The sequence below is a fragment of the Pangasianodon hypophthalmus genome, chromosome 25 (genome assembly GCF_027358585.1).
Source record: "Pangasianodon hypophthalmus isolate fPanHyp1 chromosome 25, fPanHyp1.pri, whole genome shotgun sequence".
Lineage (NCBI taxonomy): Eukaryota > Metazoa > Chordata > Actinopteri > Siluriformes > Pangasiidae > Pangasianodon > Pangasianodon hypophthalmus.
In genome coordinates, this window is record NC_069734.1 from 11,626,083 (window position 1) to 11,643,046 (window position 16,964).

Below are 16,964 nucleotides of genomic sequence, written 5' to 3' on the forward strand. Positions count from 1 at the left end.
CGCATTTAAGTGGTTGATGTAGGAACTTATTAAGAACCAACACTATTAGCAGACAGCACTTTAACTTTTTTTCTTTAGTCAGCAGAAAAAATACTTTACTGCATTTGTAATACTCACCGCACTGCATTTTTTTTTTCTTAAAATTAAATATGTGCAACCACTTGAAGAGGAAGACGTAATTCTGAGTAAGAGACAAACATTCTTGAAATGATAAAACTGCATGGTTTGGTGCAGAATTCAGATCACACTAATAAACTTTTAAGACTACTCAGTGATATTCAATGTAAAAATTTTCAGTTCCCTATTTCTCCAATATCAGATTGTAAAAACAGGCTGGCCAGTGTAAGGGGAAAAAAAACATTTGAGTTGAAAGCTAAAGAAATGTTTAGAAGAGGTCCACAAACACTTCCACTGTCATAGAAAGCAGTGGATTAAGATTGTGGTCTAGTTCGCTGTAGTAGTAATGGAAACTGATGAGGGTTATCTTGTTAAATGGAAGTGTAATTAAGTACGGTGGTGTGTGCTTTAATGAAGCATGGCATGAGAGAGTGCAGCAGGGACAGCGAGAGCTTGTGGGGGCTTGCAGGACGTGGCGCTCATGACAAGCACGCACCTGGACTGTTTACTGACTCCTCCGCTGTCATCTGCATAAGAAGAGCCACCTGCTGCCGCTCTGACAGAGGGTACCCAGCCCGGATTCCTGGCATGCCCATCCCGAACGGCAAGCTTGGCTTCCTGGTGTTGGTGGGCTCCTTTTTAATGCGCTTCCGCTCCGGACCTTGCTTCTCTGTGTAGGAGGGGGAGAAAATGGCCAAGTTAGACCCAATGAACTGCCTCAGTGACTGATTATGAGAAGGATTAGGAGCATTCTAACCAATCTGGAGTGTTTAGACCAATGTTTTTCAATCTCAGTCTTTAATTCTATGTACTTGTTCATGTTTGTTTGTTTTACCCTTTGGATTTGTTTTCCTACCCTTTTCTTTTATTTTTTTTTTAAAACTTTTTTTTCTTTCTGAAACTGCCCTCCAAGTGAGATCAAGTGAATTATATTTTCTTGCATTTTGAATTTTCGCCAATACACATTTACATGCTTTTCCTAGTTTCCTATTTATTTTTTATTTACACAAGTAATTCATTCACATTGGCTCCATGTATTTTTGCATTTTTTTGTGCTTCTGAAAGTCACGGTGCCTAGGCAAATAAATGAGTTTTGATTTTAAGGTTTATCTTCATCAAAAGTCACTCAGATGAGAGCAAAACCAAAAGTGCAGTTGATTTGACTCCACTATTAATAGACATTTCAAAATGACCTGAATGAGTAAAAACCTTCACAGATACTTCTCAAAGTGAAGTGAAACCCTGCACTCCCAGGTGAATTCCCTGTCTGCCCTGAGAGTCTGAGAGCCTGCAGCAGCAGAGCAGGATTACCCAGAATCCCCATGGGGAGGGAGGAGCACTTAGTGTGTGTCTGTGTGCCAGTGTCTTTCTTTATGGGTGTGACTTGGCAGCCTGACAGCAATTACAAAATGGCTGGTGTTGCTTTCAGCATGGCTAAGGCAAGGTCACAGCGCAGATGAGGAGCCGGACAAAAGCAGCTGCACTTCAAAGACACGCCTGTCAATTATTTTCAGCATCTGGGATGTAAACATATCTGCCCCACAATGCACCAAGACAGTCCATTACACTGCCCTCACCCAAACTCTCAGCTTACAGTGGCAAACAGGAAGACATCCCTGCAACTCTAAGCCTCACACTTATGAACATGACCTCACAACACTAGTGCATATACACACACACACCTGAACTGCAAATAAAAACAAATGAGCTACACCAGATTCTATCATCTAGGTTTCAGCACTCATCTAATCTATGAAAGATCTACAAGTGTGCATGCTGTTGCCTTTAACACACTGATTTGCTCAAGGCCACAAATATAATTTATACACAGAGGAAGCAAGGCAGCAGAAAAACTTCCTGTCACACAACTCTTTCCAGGGATTACTTTCCACAGTCAGATCTGATGAACTCTCACCAACATCTGCAAACGATTACACTTAATGTACCCCCACCCATATGCATTCTCTCACACACATCTGCCGCTTAGACACATTCCTCCGATTCAAACTCAAACTGCAGGAGCCGCAGAAGCAGTCTAAACATGTTTTTCCACAGTGGGAAGAAAAGACGAGCTAAAATCGCAGAGTTAGCTGTTGCAGGCTTCACAGTGAGCAGGATTAGAGAGGCCTATAGGACTACGATCAGAGTGTATTCACCACCATGGCTGCCTGGAATCCACAGCTCGGCTCATTAAATGTTAACAAACTGGCAGTGTTTACCATAACTCAATCTGTCATGCTTTAACATTGACAAGATTAAAGATAAGTGTGTGAAACCTCAATACTGTCCAATTTTATCTGTTAAATTGTAAGAGAAAATGACAAAGAAAAATGTTTAACACACAAACAGTATTTTTTTCTGGAAGCACTATAGAGTAGAGAGCAATGATCCTACCTAATGCCACATCCTAATAACAGAACTGCTCAGTCTAATCAAATAAACAGTAGCTGGCAAAAACCATAAAAGTGCCCACGGGAGCCATTTTAAAAGAGAGTAGTATACTACTCCAGTACAGATGCTTTAAATAACCATTATTAGTCTGGAGAAAAAGCCTGAGACATGGCTCATCTGATGGACGTACACAAGCCTGAAACTAAACTAAAGGTTAAAAAGCCTCAGTGAAGCAGCTGCAGTCAGCTCTCATGGCTCATCCGGGAGGCCTGAACTTGCTACATGGAAGTGATAAAAACTTTTCTCCCCTTTTTGTGTCAAAATGCACACCCTAAGCAAGAGATAAGAAGTGGACAAACTTGAAATATGAGGTGAGAACACAGACAATGGCTTAAGCAACAATGTGTGAATGAGAATGCGTGGGCTGCTTGTCCATAATCTTATCGGTGTTAAAAACTGCCATGGCGAAAGGAGTTAAACTCGTTTCTCTCAATCTAGTCTAGGCAGCAAAGCTGCTGGACTGGTAACGTCTAAAGACTGACAAAATAACAACAACAAATACGATTTGTTAAGGTGTGGGGTGATGTGCTGGACGGTTACATTATGAGCGATTCTGGAAAAAACACTGAAGCCCTATATGGACTGGATTAGTTTTACATGGGAGGTGGGGTAGTTACTACTGGTGGTGTTAAGGGATTTTAGTGAGCAAGGATACTGCGTTCTCCGTCACTTGCTGTAACCTTGCACAAATGCGGCCATATACAAGACCATTAGAAATCCGGGTGTCAAATAAAGGCATTGTGGGTTTAATCCCTAATGCGAAAAACCTTAAGATATACAAGCTTTGGTATATTAGTTACAGCCCCTGTGACTACAGAGTGGGCCTTGCTGTGGCGAGAAGGAGCTCTGTATCCATAAATCTGTTAAATTATTAAACGTGTACTGTTTTTTCCACATATATTTCTAGGTACTGACTGTAATTTTCACCTCACATTTTGAGTAATAGTGTGTCTTCTGTGTTTTTTTTAAGCCTCTGTAGTGAGCCAAATGAAAGCATAAAATGGTGGGTGCTGTTGGTCTGTGTTTCTGAAGGCTGCAGAGAATCTGGGTCACTGGAGAGGGTGGGGACTTGCCACTGAGGGGACTTCCCACTGCCAGGGACATGAAGCACAACCTCTGTTACTGTGCTACAGTGTTCACATTTACAGTTACAACCTGAGCACACACAACACATGTTGGCCAATAGGATCCTGTCTCGTATCTATACAGAGGAGTGTGAGAGTTCAGATTTTTTTTTCCTCAGAGTATAAATCTGAAAGAACTGTCCGACTGTGCTGCATAAGGCTTATATAACTCGGCCTCTCTGGGTTGTTAATTCACCAGGAGAGCGTGTTATGGAAAACACATGATGAAAAAAGGGAAAAAAGGAAGTGAAAGAGACAAATGAGATGATATGGAATAAGCAAGATAGAGACAGAGATACACACACACACACACACACACACACACACACACACAGAGAGAGAGAGAGAGAGAGAGACTCCTCTTGAGCTGCCCAGAGAAAACAGGAAATGAAGGCAGAAGAGACAGGAAGTGCCCACAGGATGTTGTGTCACTGCTTTGTGCTACAGATGAAAGAATGCTGTGACAGAATGGAACAAAAGGAGAAGGAGGAAAAATAATGATATGGTAAAAAAAAAAAAAAAAATGCTCTGTGATTTGTCAGCCATGAAGAGGGGGAAACACATGAGCAGACCACACTGGGGCCTTTATTTTCTGGGAGGAGCATCATGCAAACACAACAGGCCTATATCTGCAAGCGTCACACACACACCAGGGACGTCCATCGAGTACACTGTAAGCTCCTGGACATGCAGGACTGCTCAAACTGGCTCTGTTCTGGTATACAGTTATGCTTGGGGGAGAGTGCAATGCTAGTTTAAAGGAAAGGCGTAAAACAAAAAACTAGAGCTAGCAGACACACTCTGTACCAGCAGCTAGCAGATACATCTGGTAAGCATCCAAGCTTGAAACCAATTGGTTGTGTGTGTGTGTGTGTGTGTGTGTGTGTGTGTGTGTGTGTGTGTGTGTGTGTGTGTGCGCGCCCCAGTGTTTCTGCCTGGCAGTGTTGGTGTGCACGGCAGTGGAGTGGTGAATATTAGTGGCTCTGATAAGCCCACCCACTCATTCCAGCCTGAGTGAGAACATGCACTCCCTACATCTCCCAAACACTGTGTGCCTTTACAATGCAGCCCTGAATCATTTACTGCGCTGCTGCAGGAAGTTCTGTTTTATTCTTTTCAAACGGCACACTAGGAGAAAATGCAGCAAACTGCAGCAAGGCACTGGATTCAACCTCATACATTATAAAACAGCAAAGTGTGTGACATGGGACCGGCACGATCCAAGCACACAGACTTTCAGGAAGGGGAGGAGAAAAACGAAGACAGAGCAGGGGAGAGAGGGGAAAGAAATATTCCACAGGCCCCTTATAGAAGAGCTGCCTGCAGAAAGCACTGAAGCACAAGAGCAGCAGAGAGAGAAAGAGAGAGAGAGAGCGTGAGAGAGAGAGAGAACACTGCTGCAAAAATACCAGCTAGATGAATTATGCATCTCAAATGGAGTCTTCCAGAAAATGAAAGCGAGCAGAGCAGAGCTGAGCCAGCACAAGGCCAGCAGTGCTCTCTACCTTCACTCATAGACTTTTATCCATCAGCCTTTTGGGGACGAGGTGCAGCTTATCTTTTGTGGTTTTGCTGCTTCAGGTAGTTCATTCGCCTGTCCTACACAAGTCTAGTTTCGTAAGAATTACACTGGTTGCATAAGAAGAAATGCCATATTTGTATGCCTGCACTGAGCAAATGACATTGAGCGTGAAGTAAGAACTCATTTCACAGACTGGTGTAGGTGCGTGTATGCACAGACACACACACACACACTCTCATATACGCCTGTATTATGCACTAAGTGAATAAACGAACAATGGTTCTTGGATTGTTCTTTGACGGGTGAAGGGTGCGGTGCTGATCACAACAGCTCATTACATAATAAAAGCACAGAGTCTCTGCTCTCACTGGCCTCAATGGTGCTCTGCAGCTAATGGCTTCCTTGCAGCTTCAAATGGCTTTCCAAGCACATCTATTGTCTGTTTTATCTGGTACTCTCTCTCATAATTAAGCTCAGTGAAAATGTTCCTATGTCTATGATCTATGTGTAATAATTCAGCAGTGTGTGTGTGTATGTGTGCTTGATGTGAATATAGCACAAAGGTAACCGGCCTGAACTGGCGCATATCCCACTGCAAGAGGAAGCAAATAAGGTAAACAAAACCACACACACATACACACACACAAATTTCATGACTCAAAGCATTAAACAGAGTGGAGAAAAGGAATGGAGCCAAGTATTACAAAAAAATATCCACAGGGGACTGACAATGACTTGGCATAAAAATCAGGCCCAAAGCAGAAAGCCTGGTCTGAGCTGTACACCCAAACGAAAACTGTTACACACCAAACAAAGCCTGCAAAGAGAACTCACAGGGTTACCTGGTAGAGCTGTGAAGCCTAGTTTCTAATAACAGCATGGTGACAGAGAAACAACTTAAAAGCAGGATGATGGCTTGTAAATTATTGTGAATCAATGGCTGACACACGCTGACGGGTGAAAATATGGGCGTGCATAATACAGCACAAAAGCATAATCTAAGAGGAGAAAAGGAGGGAGAGACATGCAGCAGGCCGGTGGGAAGATGGAGGCCCCCACCCCTGGAGTTAGCATCACAATAGGCACTATAGGCATTGTCTGAACGGGGCGAGAAAAAGGGAAAGATTTCACGCCTAACGGCTGAAAAGGAGGGGTGTAAATGCCCAGGAACTGTTACAGAGTGTCTGAGCTCAGTCTGAAAGAGCAATATGGCCCAAAATAGATACAACCACACTGTCCCTACACACACATAACCACTTCATATACTGCTACTATTATATATTATTTATGACTAGAACAATAATTCTACTGTTAAATCAGTGTAAGTTTAAAAAACAAAACACTCAACAAGGAACTGCAAGCACAGACTGCCCACAGCAGCCCTTCTGACAAAAATCACACACAGGATCACCTAAGTGATTTAACCTAAACCCATTTCATTAAGAAAGCTGTTTGAACTACTCATTACCAAATAATTACACTATCCTCCAAGCTGAGCTCACTAAAAACAGAGTAGGCTCTTTTTATTAAAGAAAACACAGTTGGACGACTTACCAAAACCCTCCTTAGCCCACTGTGTCCAATAAATCCCTATGTACTGCCGCCATGTTTGGGTTCTCAAGCTTCCTGATAGTTCACAACAGTGCACTTCAGTACAGACAAAACAACTCCATGCAGCCCTTTCCAAAACTCCTCCTTTCTTCCAGTTACCCACAATCCCCAGCTCAAAATCTTGGCCCTGCCTCCTTACCTGAGTCTGAATCTTTCTGGTCTCCATTGGCTCCAACGGTGAAGGGAAGCTTCCTCTTAGGAGCCTTCTCTTTCATGTCTTTGACGCCATCGCTGCGGTCCAATTTAGGAGTCTTGTTTGACGAGCCTTTATCTTTATCCTGGAGACACGAGACGGAAATATAAGAAAAAGGTTTCAGTTAATGTTAAACTTGTTGAGTCAGTCAACTTTATCAGCTGAAAAAATTGTGCCCGACTTTACTTCTTGGTTTTTACTAACCACACAGTTTATTTGATGATAAATCTATCAGTGACTAATAAATTCATATCAAAAAATGGGTCATTGCAATGACCAAGGCACTGAGTATTAAGCTAGCCAGCTACCCATTAGCTAACATGCCACTGGCTAATGCATGCAGATACAGTAATTCAACACCAATAATATTTCAACAATAAAATTCAACTATTGCTCAGTATGTGCTTCCACTGTGGGTGTAAGTCAATGCTTTGCCTTTTGTGACAATAGACAGTTGCTCCTCCAGTTAAAGAACCCTAAACTCAACTAAACTGCTAGTAAAAAACTTTGTGATTACTGTTGACTGAATCAAAGTTTTAATAATAAAACCAACAAGGCCAACATTTGGCCAGAAAGAGCTAATTTTATCACAAACATCACACTAACGGGTCCTACAAGCTTTTAGTCATTGTTATAAAGGTCACCATTTCCGTGAGAAACACTGCTACAATAGCTACAGTGTTAAACTCTGTGTTCTACTCAGATGCAGTCTAATAAGTTTCTTTACTCTAAAATGTACTGCTACATTTTATGCAAGCTTTGAAGCAAACAATATTTTTAATATCTACTATGCAGTGCGATAATGGCAAACCCTTTTATGTGTCAAAGCATATTACGATATGACTAGTAAAGTACCAAAATGTGTACTGAAAAAAAAAAAAAAAGATCATTTTTCTTGCAGTTTTCTTATGCTTTTGAGTACAACTTATTGAGAATGGCAAGGTAATGAAGGAAAAAAAAACAAAACAAAAAAAAAACAGTATTTTCCTTGTCAAGTGTATTAAATATTAATCCTGCACTGCAAAAATATAAACACGGAGCTTAATGATTAGACATTCCTCCAAAATGTTTAATGTATGTGCCTGAAATGTGTGTGAAAAGGACATGTGCAATGTGAACTGGGTAAAAGTCTATTAAATACTTGGCTATACACCAGTTCAAGGTTGACAGATTGAATGCACTGTTTCAGAGTTTTAAACTTGTCTAAAATGTCTAACTCAGGGTCATTTTATTAGTCTGAGGGGATTATAAATAGCCAAAATCTCACTGCGGTATTATACTTTCATATGCTTTGTTTAATCTAAAAATCTTTTAAAAATGCACAGCAAAAGCTGTACTGGATGTCAGATCAATACCTGCAGCAGCACACTCTCGGGTGTCGCTTAACCTTCAAACTTTGTGAAAGTGACACACTCTTTTGCATGTTAGCATTGGCCAGTTTAAAAAGAAAAGTGGCATGGCGCAGTTGTGATGTGTCGTGTGCACAGTGTTGCTTCTGGTGTAAAACAGACTTGTCTGGAAACCCGAGGTAGCTGATCTGAGTGCTTTTAGGTTAAGGCTTTAATGCTGTTGTGCTGAACTTTATTGGAAACAGATTATACCTTCTGTCGCCCAAGTTTCATATCTGCTACCGTCTGCTCCCACCCGCATGACAGTAAAAACCACTAGCGAGTAGGATGTTTCACACACCACAATAGTGCTGCTCTCTCTCTAAATAAAGACAGAGATGATGCTTTTCTTTTTCAGATTTTCTCACAGATGTCCTCTGGATGTAGGGCATCATTAATACCAGAACAGCGAATATATATATAATACCAGAATCATTATGTGGGTGTTCAAATTCCTGTGGTATGAGCGCGCACACACTTTTTAGGAACACCTGTACATTCATGCAGTTATCTACTCAGCCAATCATGTGGCAGCTGTGCAATGCAAAAAATCGTGCAGACACAGGTCAAGAGCTTCAGGTAATGTTCACATTAAACAACAGAATTGGGAGACTTTAACCATGGACTGGACAGTTGAAGACTGGAAAAAGGCCAGTTGATTTTTTTTTTTCTAATTTTCAACTGGCCCAGTTTGGGTGAGTCTGTGCCCATGATAGCCTCAGATTCCTGTTCTTGGCTGACAGGAGTGGAACTCAATGTGGTCTTCTGCTGTTGTAGCCCATCCACCTCATGGTTCGATGTTTTGTGCATATTGAGATGCTTTTCTGCTCACCATGGCTGAAAGAATGATTATGAGTTACTATATCCTTCCAGGTAGCTCGAACCAATCTGGCCATTTTCCTCTGACCTCTCTTATGAACAGCGTTTCCACCCACAGAACTGTCGCTCACTCAATGTTTTTTGTACCATTCTGTGTAAACTTTAGAGACTGCTGTGTGTGAAAATCCCAGGAGATCAGCAGTTTCTGAAACACTAAAACCAGCCCATCTGCTACAGACATCCACGCCATGGTTAAAGTCACGGAGATGACACTTTTTCCCAATTGTGATGTTTGATGTGAACATTACCTGAAGCTCTTGACCTGTATCTGCATGATTTTTTGCTTTGCGCTGCTGCCACATGATTGGCTGACTAGATAACTTCGTGAATGTGCAGGTGTACTGGTGTTCCTAATAAAGTGGCCAAAGAGAGTAAACATCGTATACATATACATACATACATACACACACGCACACACTCATCATCTAGAAGTGCGTTTTAAGTGTGGGCAAGTAGTTTCAGGCTTCTCTCCTTAATCCCATCACCCTCCTTCCACTGTAATTTGCAGTTATATAACTAAATGAACATGTGACGACTAGCTCACTACTTTCCTCCCTAATCAATGCTCTGTAATCATCCTCTGGGACAGAGTCTTTAACAGCAGCTCTTCTGGAAATCATGACACCACTATTACATAATTCAAATATATGAATAAATACACTTATGCAATGTATGGTGTTTTTTTGCCGCCTTTTGTTTTTCTGGAGGCAGCCGGGACAGCTGGAGCTCTGGCAGGCTGCTGGCACTGCTAATGAAGGCTAATTAAGGAGCTCTTTGTGGAAGTTGAACATGGTGAGATAAGGTTGAGCAGGAATGCAGCGTGGCGCTGTTCCCACAGTCTGCCTCTCTCCCCGCCTCCTTCTCCCTCCCTCCTTCCCAAGTCCAATAACACTCCCAACGTCATGAGACCATGATGTCACCGCCTGCACACACTGCCTTACTGTATGTGAATTCAACAGTGTGCAAGAAATGCGAGAAAGCATCGATACACACCTAAGATAATTGCTAAATAAAGAACAGGAACGTAAAAACATGACCAGCCTGAATGTATATGTTTTCATAAAACTATTAAAATATATTAAAATTATAAATATACTACAAATGTTAAATTTTTTATATTGCAAAGTTTATTGCTATTTCATGTAGCATATACACTATATTACCAAAAGTATTCGGTCACCTGCCTTGACTCACATATGAACTTAAGTGCCATCCCATTCCTAACCCATAGGGTTCAATATGATGTCGGTCCACCTTTTGCAGCTATTACAGCTTCAACTCTTCTGGGAAGGCTGTCCACAAGGTTGAGGAGTGTGTTTATAGGAATTTTTGACCATTCTTCCAAAAGTGCATTGGTGAGGTCACACACTGATGTTGGTCGAGAAGGCCTGGCTCTCAGTCTCCGCTCTAATTCATCCCAAAGGTGTTCTATCGGGTTCAGGTCAGGACTCTGTGCAGGCCAGTCAAGTTCATCCACACTAGACTCTGTCATCCATGTCTTTATGGACCTTGCTTTGTGCACTGGTTCACAGTCATGTTGGAAGAGGAAGGGGCCCGCTCCAAACTGTTCCCACAAGGTTGGGAGCATGGAATTGTTCAAAATGTTTTGGTATCCTGAAGCATTCAAAGTTCCTTTCACTGGAACTAAAGGGCCAAGCCCAACTCCTGAAAAACAACCCCACACCATAATTCCTCCTCCACCAAATTTCACACTCGGCACAATGCAGTCCGAAATGTACCGTTCTCCTGGCAACCTCCAAACCCAGACTCGTCCATCAGATTGCCAGATGGAAAAGCGTGATTCATCACTCCGGAGAACGCGTCTCCACTGCTCTAGAGTCCAGTGGCGGCGTGCTTTACACCACTGCATCCGACGCTTTGCATTGCACTTGGTGATATGTGGCTTTGATGCAGCTGCTTGGCCATGGAAACCCATTCCATGAAGCTCTCTGCGTACTGTACTTGGGCTAATCTGAAGGTCACATGAAGTTTGGAGCTCTGTAGCAATTGACTGTGAAGAAAGTCGACAACCTCTTTGCACTATGCGCTTCAGCATCCGCTGAGCCCTCTCCGTCAGTTTACGTGGCCTACCACTTCGTGGCTGAGTTGCTGTTGTTCCCAAACTCTTCCATTTTGTTATGATAAAGCTGACAGTTGACTGTGGAATATTTAGGAGCGAGGAAATTTCACGACTGGATTTGTTGCACAGGTGGCATCCTATGACAGTTCCACGCTGGAATTCACTGAGCTCCTGAGAGCGGCCCATTCTTTCACAAATGTTTGTAAAAACAGTCTGCATGCCTAAGTGCTTGATTTTATACACCTGTGGCCAGGCCAAGTGATTACGACACTGATTCCGATCATTTGGATGGGTGACCGAATACTTTTGGTAATATAGTGTACATACATACAGACAATGTGTGTGTGTATGTATACAAATGCAGTAATTATAATACACAGGAAATGTAGGTGTGTGCATATTGTATGTGTATATATATATATATATATATATATATATATATATATATATATATATATATATATATATATATATATACACACACACACCTACATTTCCTGTATATTATAATATAATTACTGCATTTGAAGAGCACTAACCCATATATTATACTAATACATTAGTTTGTATTGTAATACACAGGATATATGGTTTAGTGCTGTATGTCAGTAGACAGTGAAAGTGTTATAATAACATACTATAATTATATATAATTTGTATTAAATGCATATTGAGTACTGCATTAGTAGTAGTACTAGCATTATACATAATGTATAAAAAATTACACAAACACTACTAATAAATAAACAGAGCAAATATCAATGCAACAGACTATTAATACAATGCTGTATTTACATGCGTTAGAGGGTAATCATGTAATGGTGTAGAAATCCACACAGAGAGCAAGAGAAACTGAAAACCAGGCTGAACGGAATGACAGCTGTGAGCCGCAACTTCGCTTCAAAGCTGCCTGCGTGAGTGGCTGTGTTTAGTGGCTGGTCTCCTAGCAATGCTCTCATGCTCACTCACTCTCGCTCCCTCCCCCTTGCAGTGTCTGATGCAATCCTGCCCAGAACTCTGTACACACACACACACACACACACACACACACACACACGCATGCGCGCTGGAATCGTAGCTCTGAGCTCGAGCTAACCACTGACCTAACCTCATCGTTCTTCATCTCGAGCTGCTGCTACAGCGAGCACAAGGCTGGATATTCACGAGAACGTTCAGAGATACATAACATGCACAGAAAGCGTAAACACAACTAGCCGCACTAGTTTAGTGAGAAATCTAGCTAAAGATAAAATATACAGGAGATAAAAAGCACTAACAGCAATGTGGAGCAGAGAAGGCATAATGTGTGTGTGTGTGTGTGTCTCCTGAGGACTGAATTTAGGTCATAATCAATACAGCAGGAGCTCTTTCACGAGCCCGGTGTCAGACTGTCTCCTAACTGCGCCTAATGGTTTTATCAGGTCATCATGATGAGCTGTGTGTGTTATGAATGTAACTTTATCTCACCTTCTTCCCACCCTGCTTCTCCACCATGTCGGTGCTGAGTGGGAAGTCCTCCACCTGGGGGGTTTTAGAACCCCCACCCTTGGGCATCGTTCAGCTCTCGCCACGCCAAACCACATTCACGCCTCCATCGCGTCGTCATCGACCGTCTGAGAGAGATAGAGAGAGGGACAGAGAAAAGAGAAAAAAGAGGGAGAGACATTAGCACCTGTTTGTCTGGCTTCTCAGAAAAAAAAAACCTTTTCTGCTCAGTCACACAACCTCAAGCCTTCCATTTCCAGCAATTACACACAGCTCGGCTGTCTCGCTCCCTCAGCAGTGCCCTTTAAGGGTAGGTTAGCTTTGATTGCTCTGCCAAACCCATGGCATTTTGTAAAAACGCAGTTAAATGCAAACCTGGAAAAAACAAGCTGGAAAAAAAAAACAACCGAGATGATGAAATTTGTTGTCGGCATGCATGTCCGGAATTTTGCATTTAACACTAATGCTCATGACCATGATTACACAGTAACAGTAGAGAACAATATGTTACATTTGCATGTTTTTATTTGGAAGGTTTATGTAAATCGATTTACAAGTGAGAGGGTGTTCATTCAAAGCCTATAGCTGAGCCGTCGAGGTTTAAGGGTTCAGCGGCTCTCTGGAAGTTGCAGCAACCTTTAAATGATAGAACTTTAACCTTAATAAATTTCACATCTTTGAAAATGTAATTAGCCACTCACATTTATTTACAACCTTATTATAATATACTCTTCAATGAAACAGACAACCAACTGCTATATTCCTGCTAAGTCAAGTCGCTCTGGTATATTAAATTATAATCCCCACATGCTGTTTGCATTTTGTCTGTTCATATGTAGCATTTAATGATCAATACTTAATTAATTTGATTTGTGATTTAATTATTACTATATCTGAAGGAATACAGGCTTATGGCACAGTGGGTAGCATTGTTGCCTCAGAGCTCCAGGGTCCCCTGTGTAATCCTGAGCTCGGGCTACTTTATATGCTTTCCTCATATCTGTGTGGGTTTCTTCAGGGTTCTCTGGTTTCCTCCCGCCTCCATATCAACATTCCAGTAGGCTACATTAAAATGCCCCAATGTGTTAATGAATGTGTGTGTGTGTGTGTGTGTGTGTGTGTGTGTGTGTGTGGTGCTCTGAGATGGACTTGAATCCCATCCAGGGAGTATTCCTGCCTCGTTCCCAGTGTTCCCCGGATTCACTGTCACCCTCACCAGGATAAAGCAGTCACCGCATGTGAGTGAATAAAAGTTCAGAATGTGTGATAGAAAATAACTTCTGTTGATAAAATTATTTTGTGCTGATGTTTTTATCCAAAGCTGAGACTTGACACAACTGAGGGTGCAATTAAAGGGTTAAGGGTCTTGCTCAAAGACCCACCAGTGGCAGCTGGCAGTCAGTAGCCTAATGCCTACATCACTAAGCCACCACTTACACTATTTTGTTCCTGAATTGCATGAAAAGTTCAGAATTTTAATACTGTGCAAAATAATTCATCATTTTAGAGACTACCATGCAGCCCTAGCAGAAATCTGCTTGAAACAGCAAAGCCACCCAAGCTCTAATAAGAAAAAAAAAAAAAAAAAAAAGCAGACAGAAAAAAAAGATTGGGGCTTCATTTATTACGGTGGTGAGATCACAGGATATTAACCTTGAGAGCAAGACAGAGATGCTTGGCACACTGCAGTGGATAATACACACTGCAGAAATGCTGGCAGGGTCTTTAACGCACACACTTGCTCTCGAGCTGCTCTGTATTCCCGCTGTGCTAAAAGCATCCTCTTCCCTGTATGAAGCGCTTGCACGATATGGAACATGAATAAATCATATGCCGAGAGGGCCATAATAATTCTCCCTGCCGTAGTGTAATTTCTCCAGAGTGCCGTGCGTAACAGAAAACAGCTCCTCCCTCCATTCCGCTCTGTTTCTCCATCTCCCTCTTGCCCTCCTTCTCTCCCTCCCTCCCCAGGAACGCTGGCACTCAGTTGTGCTGTGGCGCCACACACACGTCCTTCTGCAGCTCTCTCCAGCTATTTATATCTCCTCCTTGTGCACATGCGCCCATGCGCGCACACACACACACACACACACACACACACACACACACACACACACACACACACACATGTAAAGGCAGGCAGGAATACAGCTCATCTCTCTTCCCGGCATGGGGAACATGAGATGTGTCCTCACAAAAAACACCAACTTCACATTTCAAAGTGGCTAAAAGGTCAGTCAGTGGCGGAGATAAACAGAAGCGCATACACACTTACACACTTCCCTGAAAATAGGTCGACACATGTTCTGGAACAATCCACGCCACTTGAGCCTATTTTAAGGCAGACAACAAGCACAGCATTTCGTGCATCATGCTGCTGAGGCCAAAAGAATATCATCTTAGAAGCTTGGCATTACTCATCTACATTTCCATAAGCTGTAACAGTAAGTGTGTGTGAGCTGTGTGCGCATTGTGTAATTAATTTTTCCATTTCTTGTGAGTTTTGGAGATGTTCTTGTGTGTGCTCTGCTATGGGAACAGAAGCCACAACCATACGTTAGTAGAATTTCATATTTTAACATTTCTGCTGTGTTATGCTTCCTGTGAGCTGGGTATTCTGTGACAGGGTATGGTGTGTTGTGTAAGTGTGTTTTGTGAACTTTTTTCATGGCAGGAAAAGGAACACACACAAAGAGCAGCAGCTGCCTGAGAGGAAACACAGTCACAGTCACTCTTCATTTCCTCTGTCTTCTTCCTCAATCATAAGTAACACAGCATCTGCCATCAGAGTGTGTGCTCTCGTGTCTCTGACAGAGCAGCTTCTGCCTGCAGCTAGCATTAATTCATCACATGAAGCCTGCTTTCTGCACTGTACCCTACTGTCCAACACGCACACATCAAAACAAGCCCTTATCTCTGAATCAAAGACGCCTGGTATATAACGTGATGGTTTTACACAGTGCAATTTCAGTGGTCTTTTAAAAATTATTACTTGTCACACTGTACAAGATGATCCCCAAACGTAAGAGGAAAAAAAAAAAAGAAGGAAAAAAAAAAAACAAAGAAAAAAAACATGAATTATATAACAGACTATGCACTACTGTGTTCCCCATGTCAGAATATACAGTGACGTTTCTCTAACAATAGACCTGTGAGGAGGAGCCTGGAGCGCTCATGACTGGGTAAAAGAGGACAACATTAAATGCTCATTCTTCAGGTAATAGAGATACTTCTTAGGTCCATTAGCATATGTGGTAACTTTGCAGCTCACTGTACGAGGAGCATGTACACTGGCAACGTTATATTAATTAATGTGAGCAAGTTAGTAATTTACAGATCAAACAAAGAACAGAAAGATCTTGCGTTTTGAGTCATCCAGTGCGGTCCGCCTACTGATGGCTTTTAAATGAGCATCATAGCAGCAATCACACTCAGAGTCTTTGGTCAATGGCACTAAACCGGTTGCCGGTGAGCATTTCTCACTGTGTGCTAAAGACTACTAAAGACTACTAAACCCAACTCATAACCAAAGAATCACAGGGCCAAAAATCATAGAGTTAACCATCACAGAGTTATCCTGGATTGACACACCAGGAATGACGAGATTATGAATCAGAATTACAAGGAATTTCTGTAGACTATATGATCAGGTTTTGCAGCAGAGACTAGCTCTTGGTCCTGATCACCAAGTACTCTACATTCAGGTTCAGCATGTTATATTTCATTTCGAGCTGCAAATTCACTCGCTGTTGGGGCCTCACAGGGAAAAATATGATTGAGGTCTGAGCTTAGGGCGCTTCCTCCCGCCTGCTGACAGTGCAGAAAGGCCTGCGCTGGGCCAAACACAAAAAGCTGCATTTAATCCTGCTGTCCGAACCGGCTTGTCCCTCTGGCTCACACACATGCAGACCACACAGATTTGGATGGGAAAACATTTTGCCCTCAGTGCACTCGTTTCCCCTTTGAGAAGACGCAAGTGAACACGTATCAATACAAATCCGACAATGAAACACAGACGACCCCTGAGCTGATAGACAGGAGAAGTGCAATTGTCCTGAGAATCACAATTGTCTCCAGAGATTCATTTATTTCTATAACTGGGACAAATTTCTCC

General features: G+C 42.2%; 1 protein-coding gene and 1 long non-coding RNA gene across 2 annotated transcripts in view; both read right to left on the reverse strand.

The window, feature by feature from the left end:
* ankrd11 (ankyrin repeat domain 11) overlaps window positions 1-16,964 on the reverse strand; it is a 112,086-nt gene that overhangs the window by 13,440 nt on the left and 81,682 nt on the right. Inside the window, exons 3-5 of the mRNA XM_026946723.3 lie at window positions 12,833-12,978; window positions 6,965-7,103; window positions 614-787 (exon numbers count right to left, since the gene is read on the reverse strand). Of these exons, the coding sequence (XP_026802524.3) occupies window positions 614-787; window positions 6,965-7,103; window positions 12,833-12,919 (400 nt within the window). The 5' untranslated portion in view covers window positions 12,920-12,978. The remainder of the gene's footprint in view (window positions 1-613; window positions 788-6,964; window positions 7,104-12,832; window positions 12,979-16,964) is intronic.
* The window catches only part of LOC128317459 (uncharacterized), a 111,951-nt gene that overhangs the window by 13,440 nt on the left and 81,547 nt on the right, over window positions 1-16,964 (reverse strand). The window lies entirely within an intron of this gene.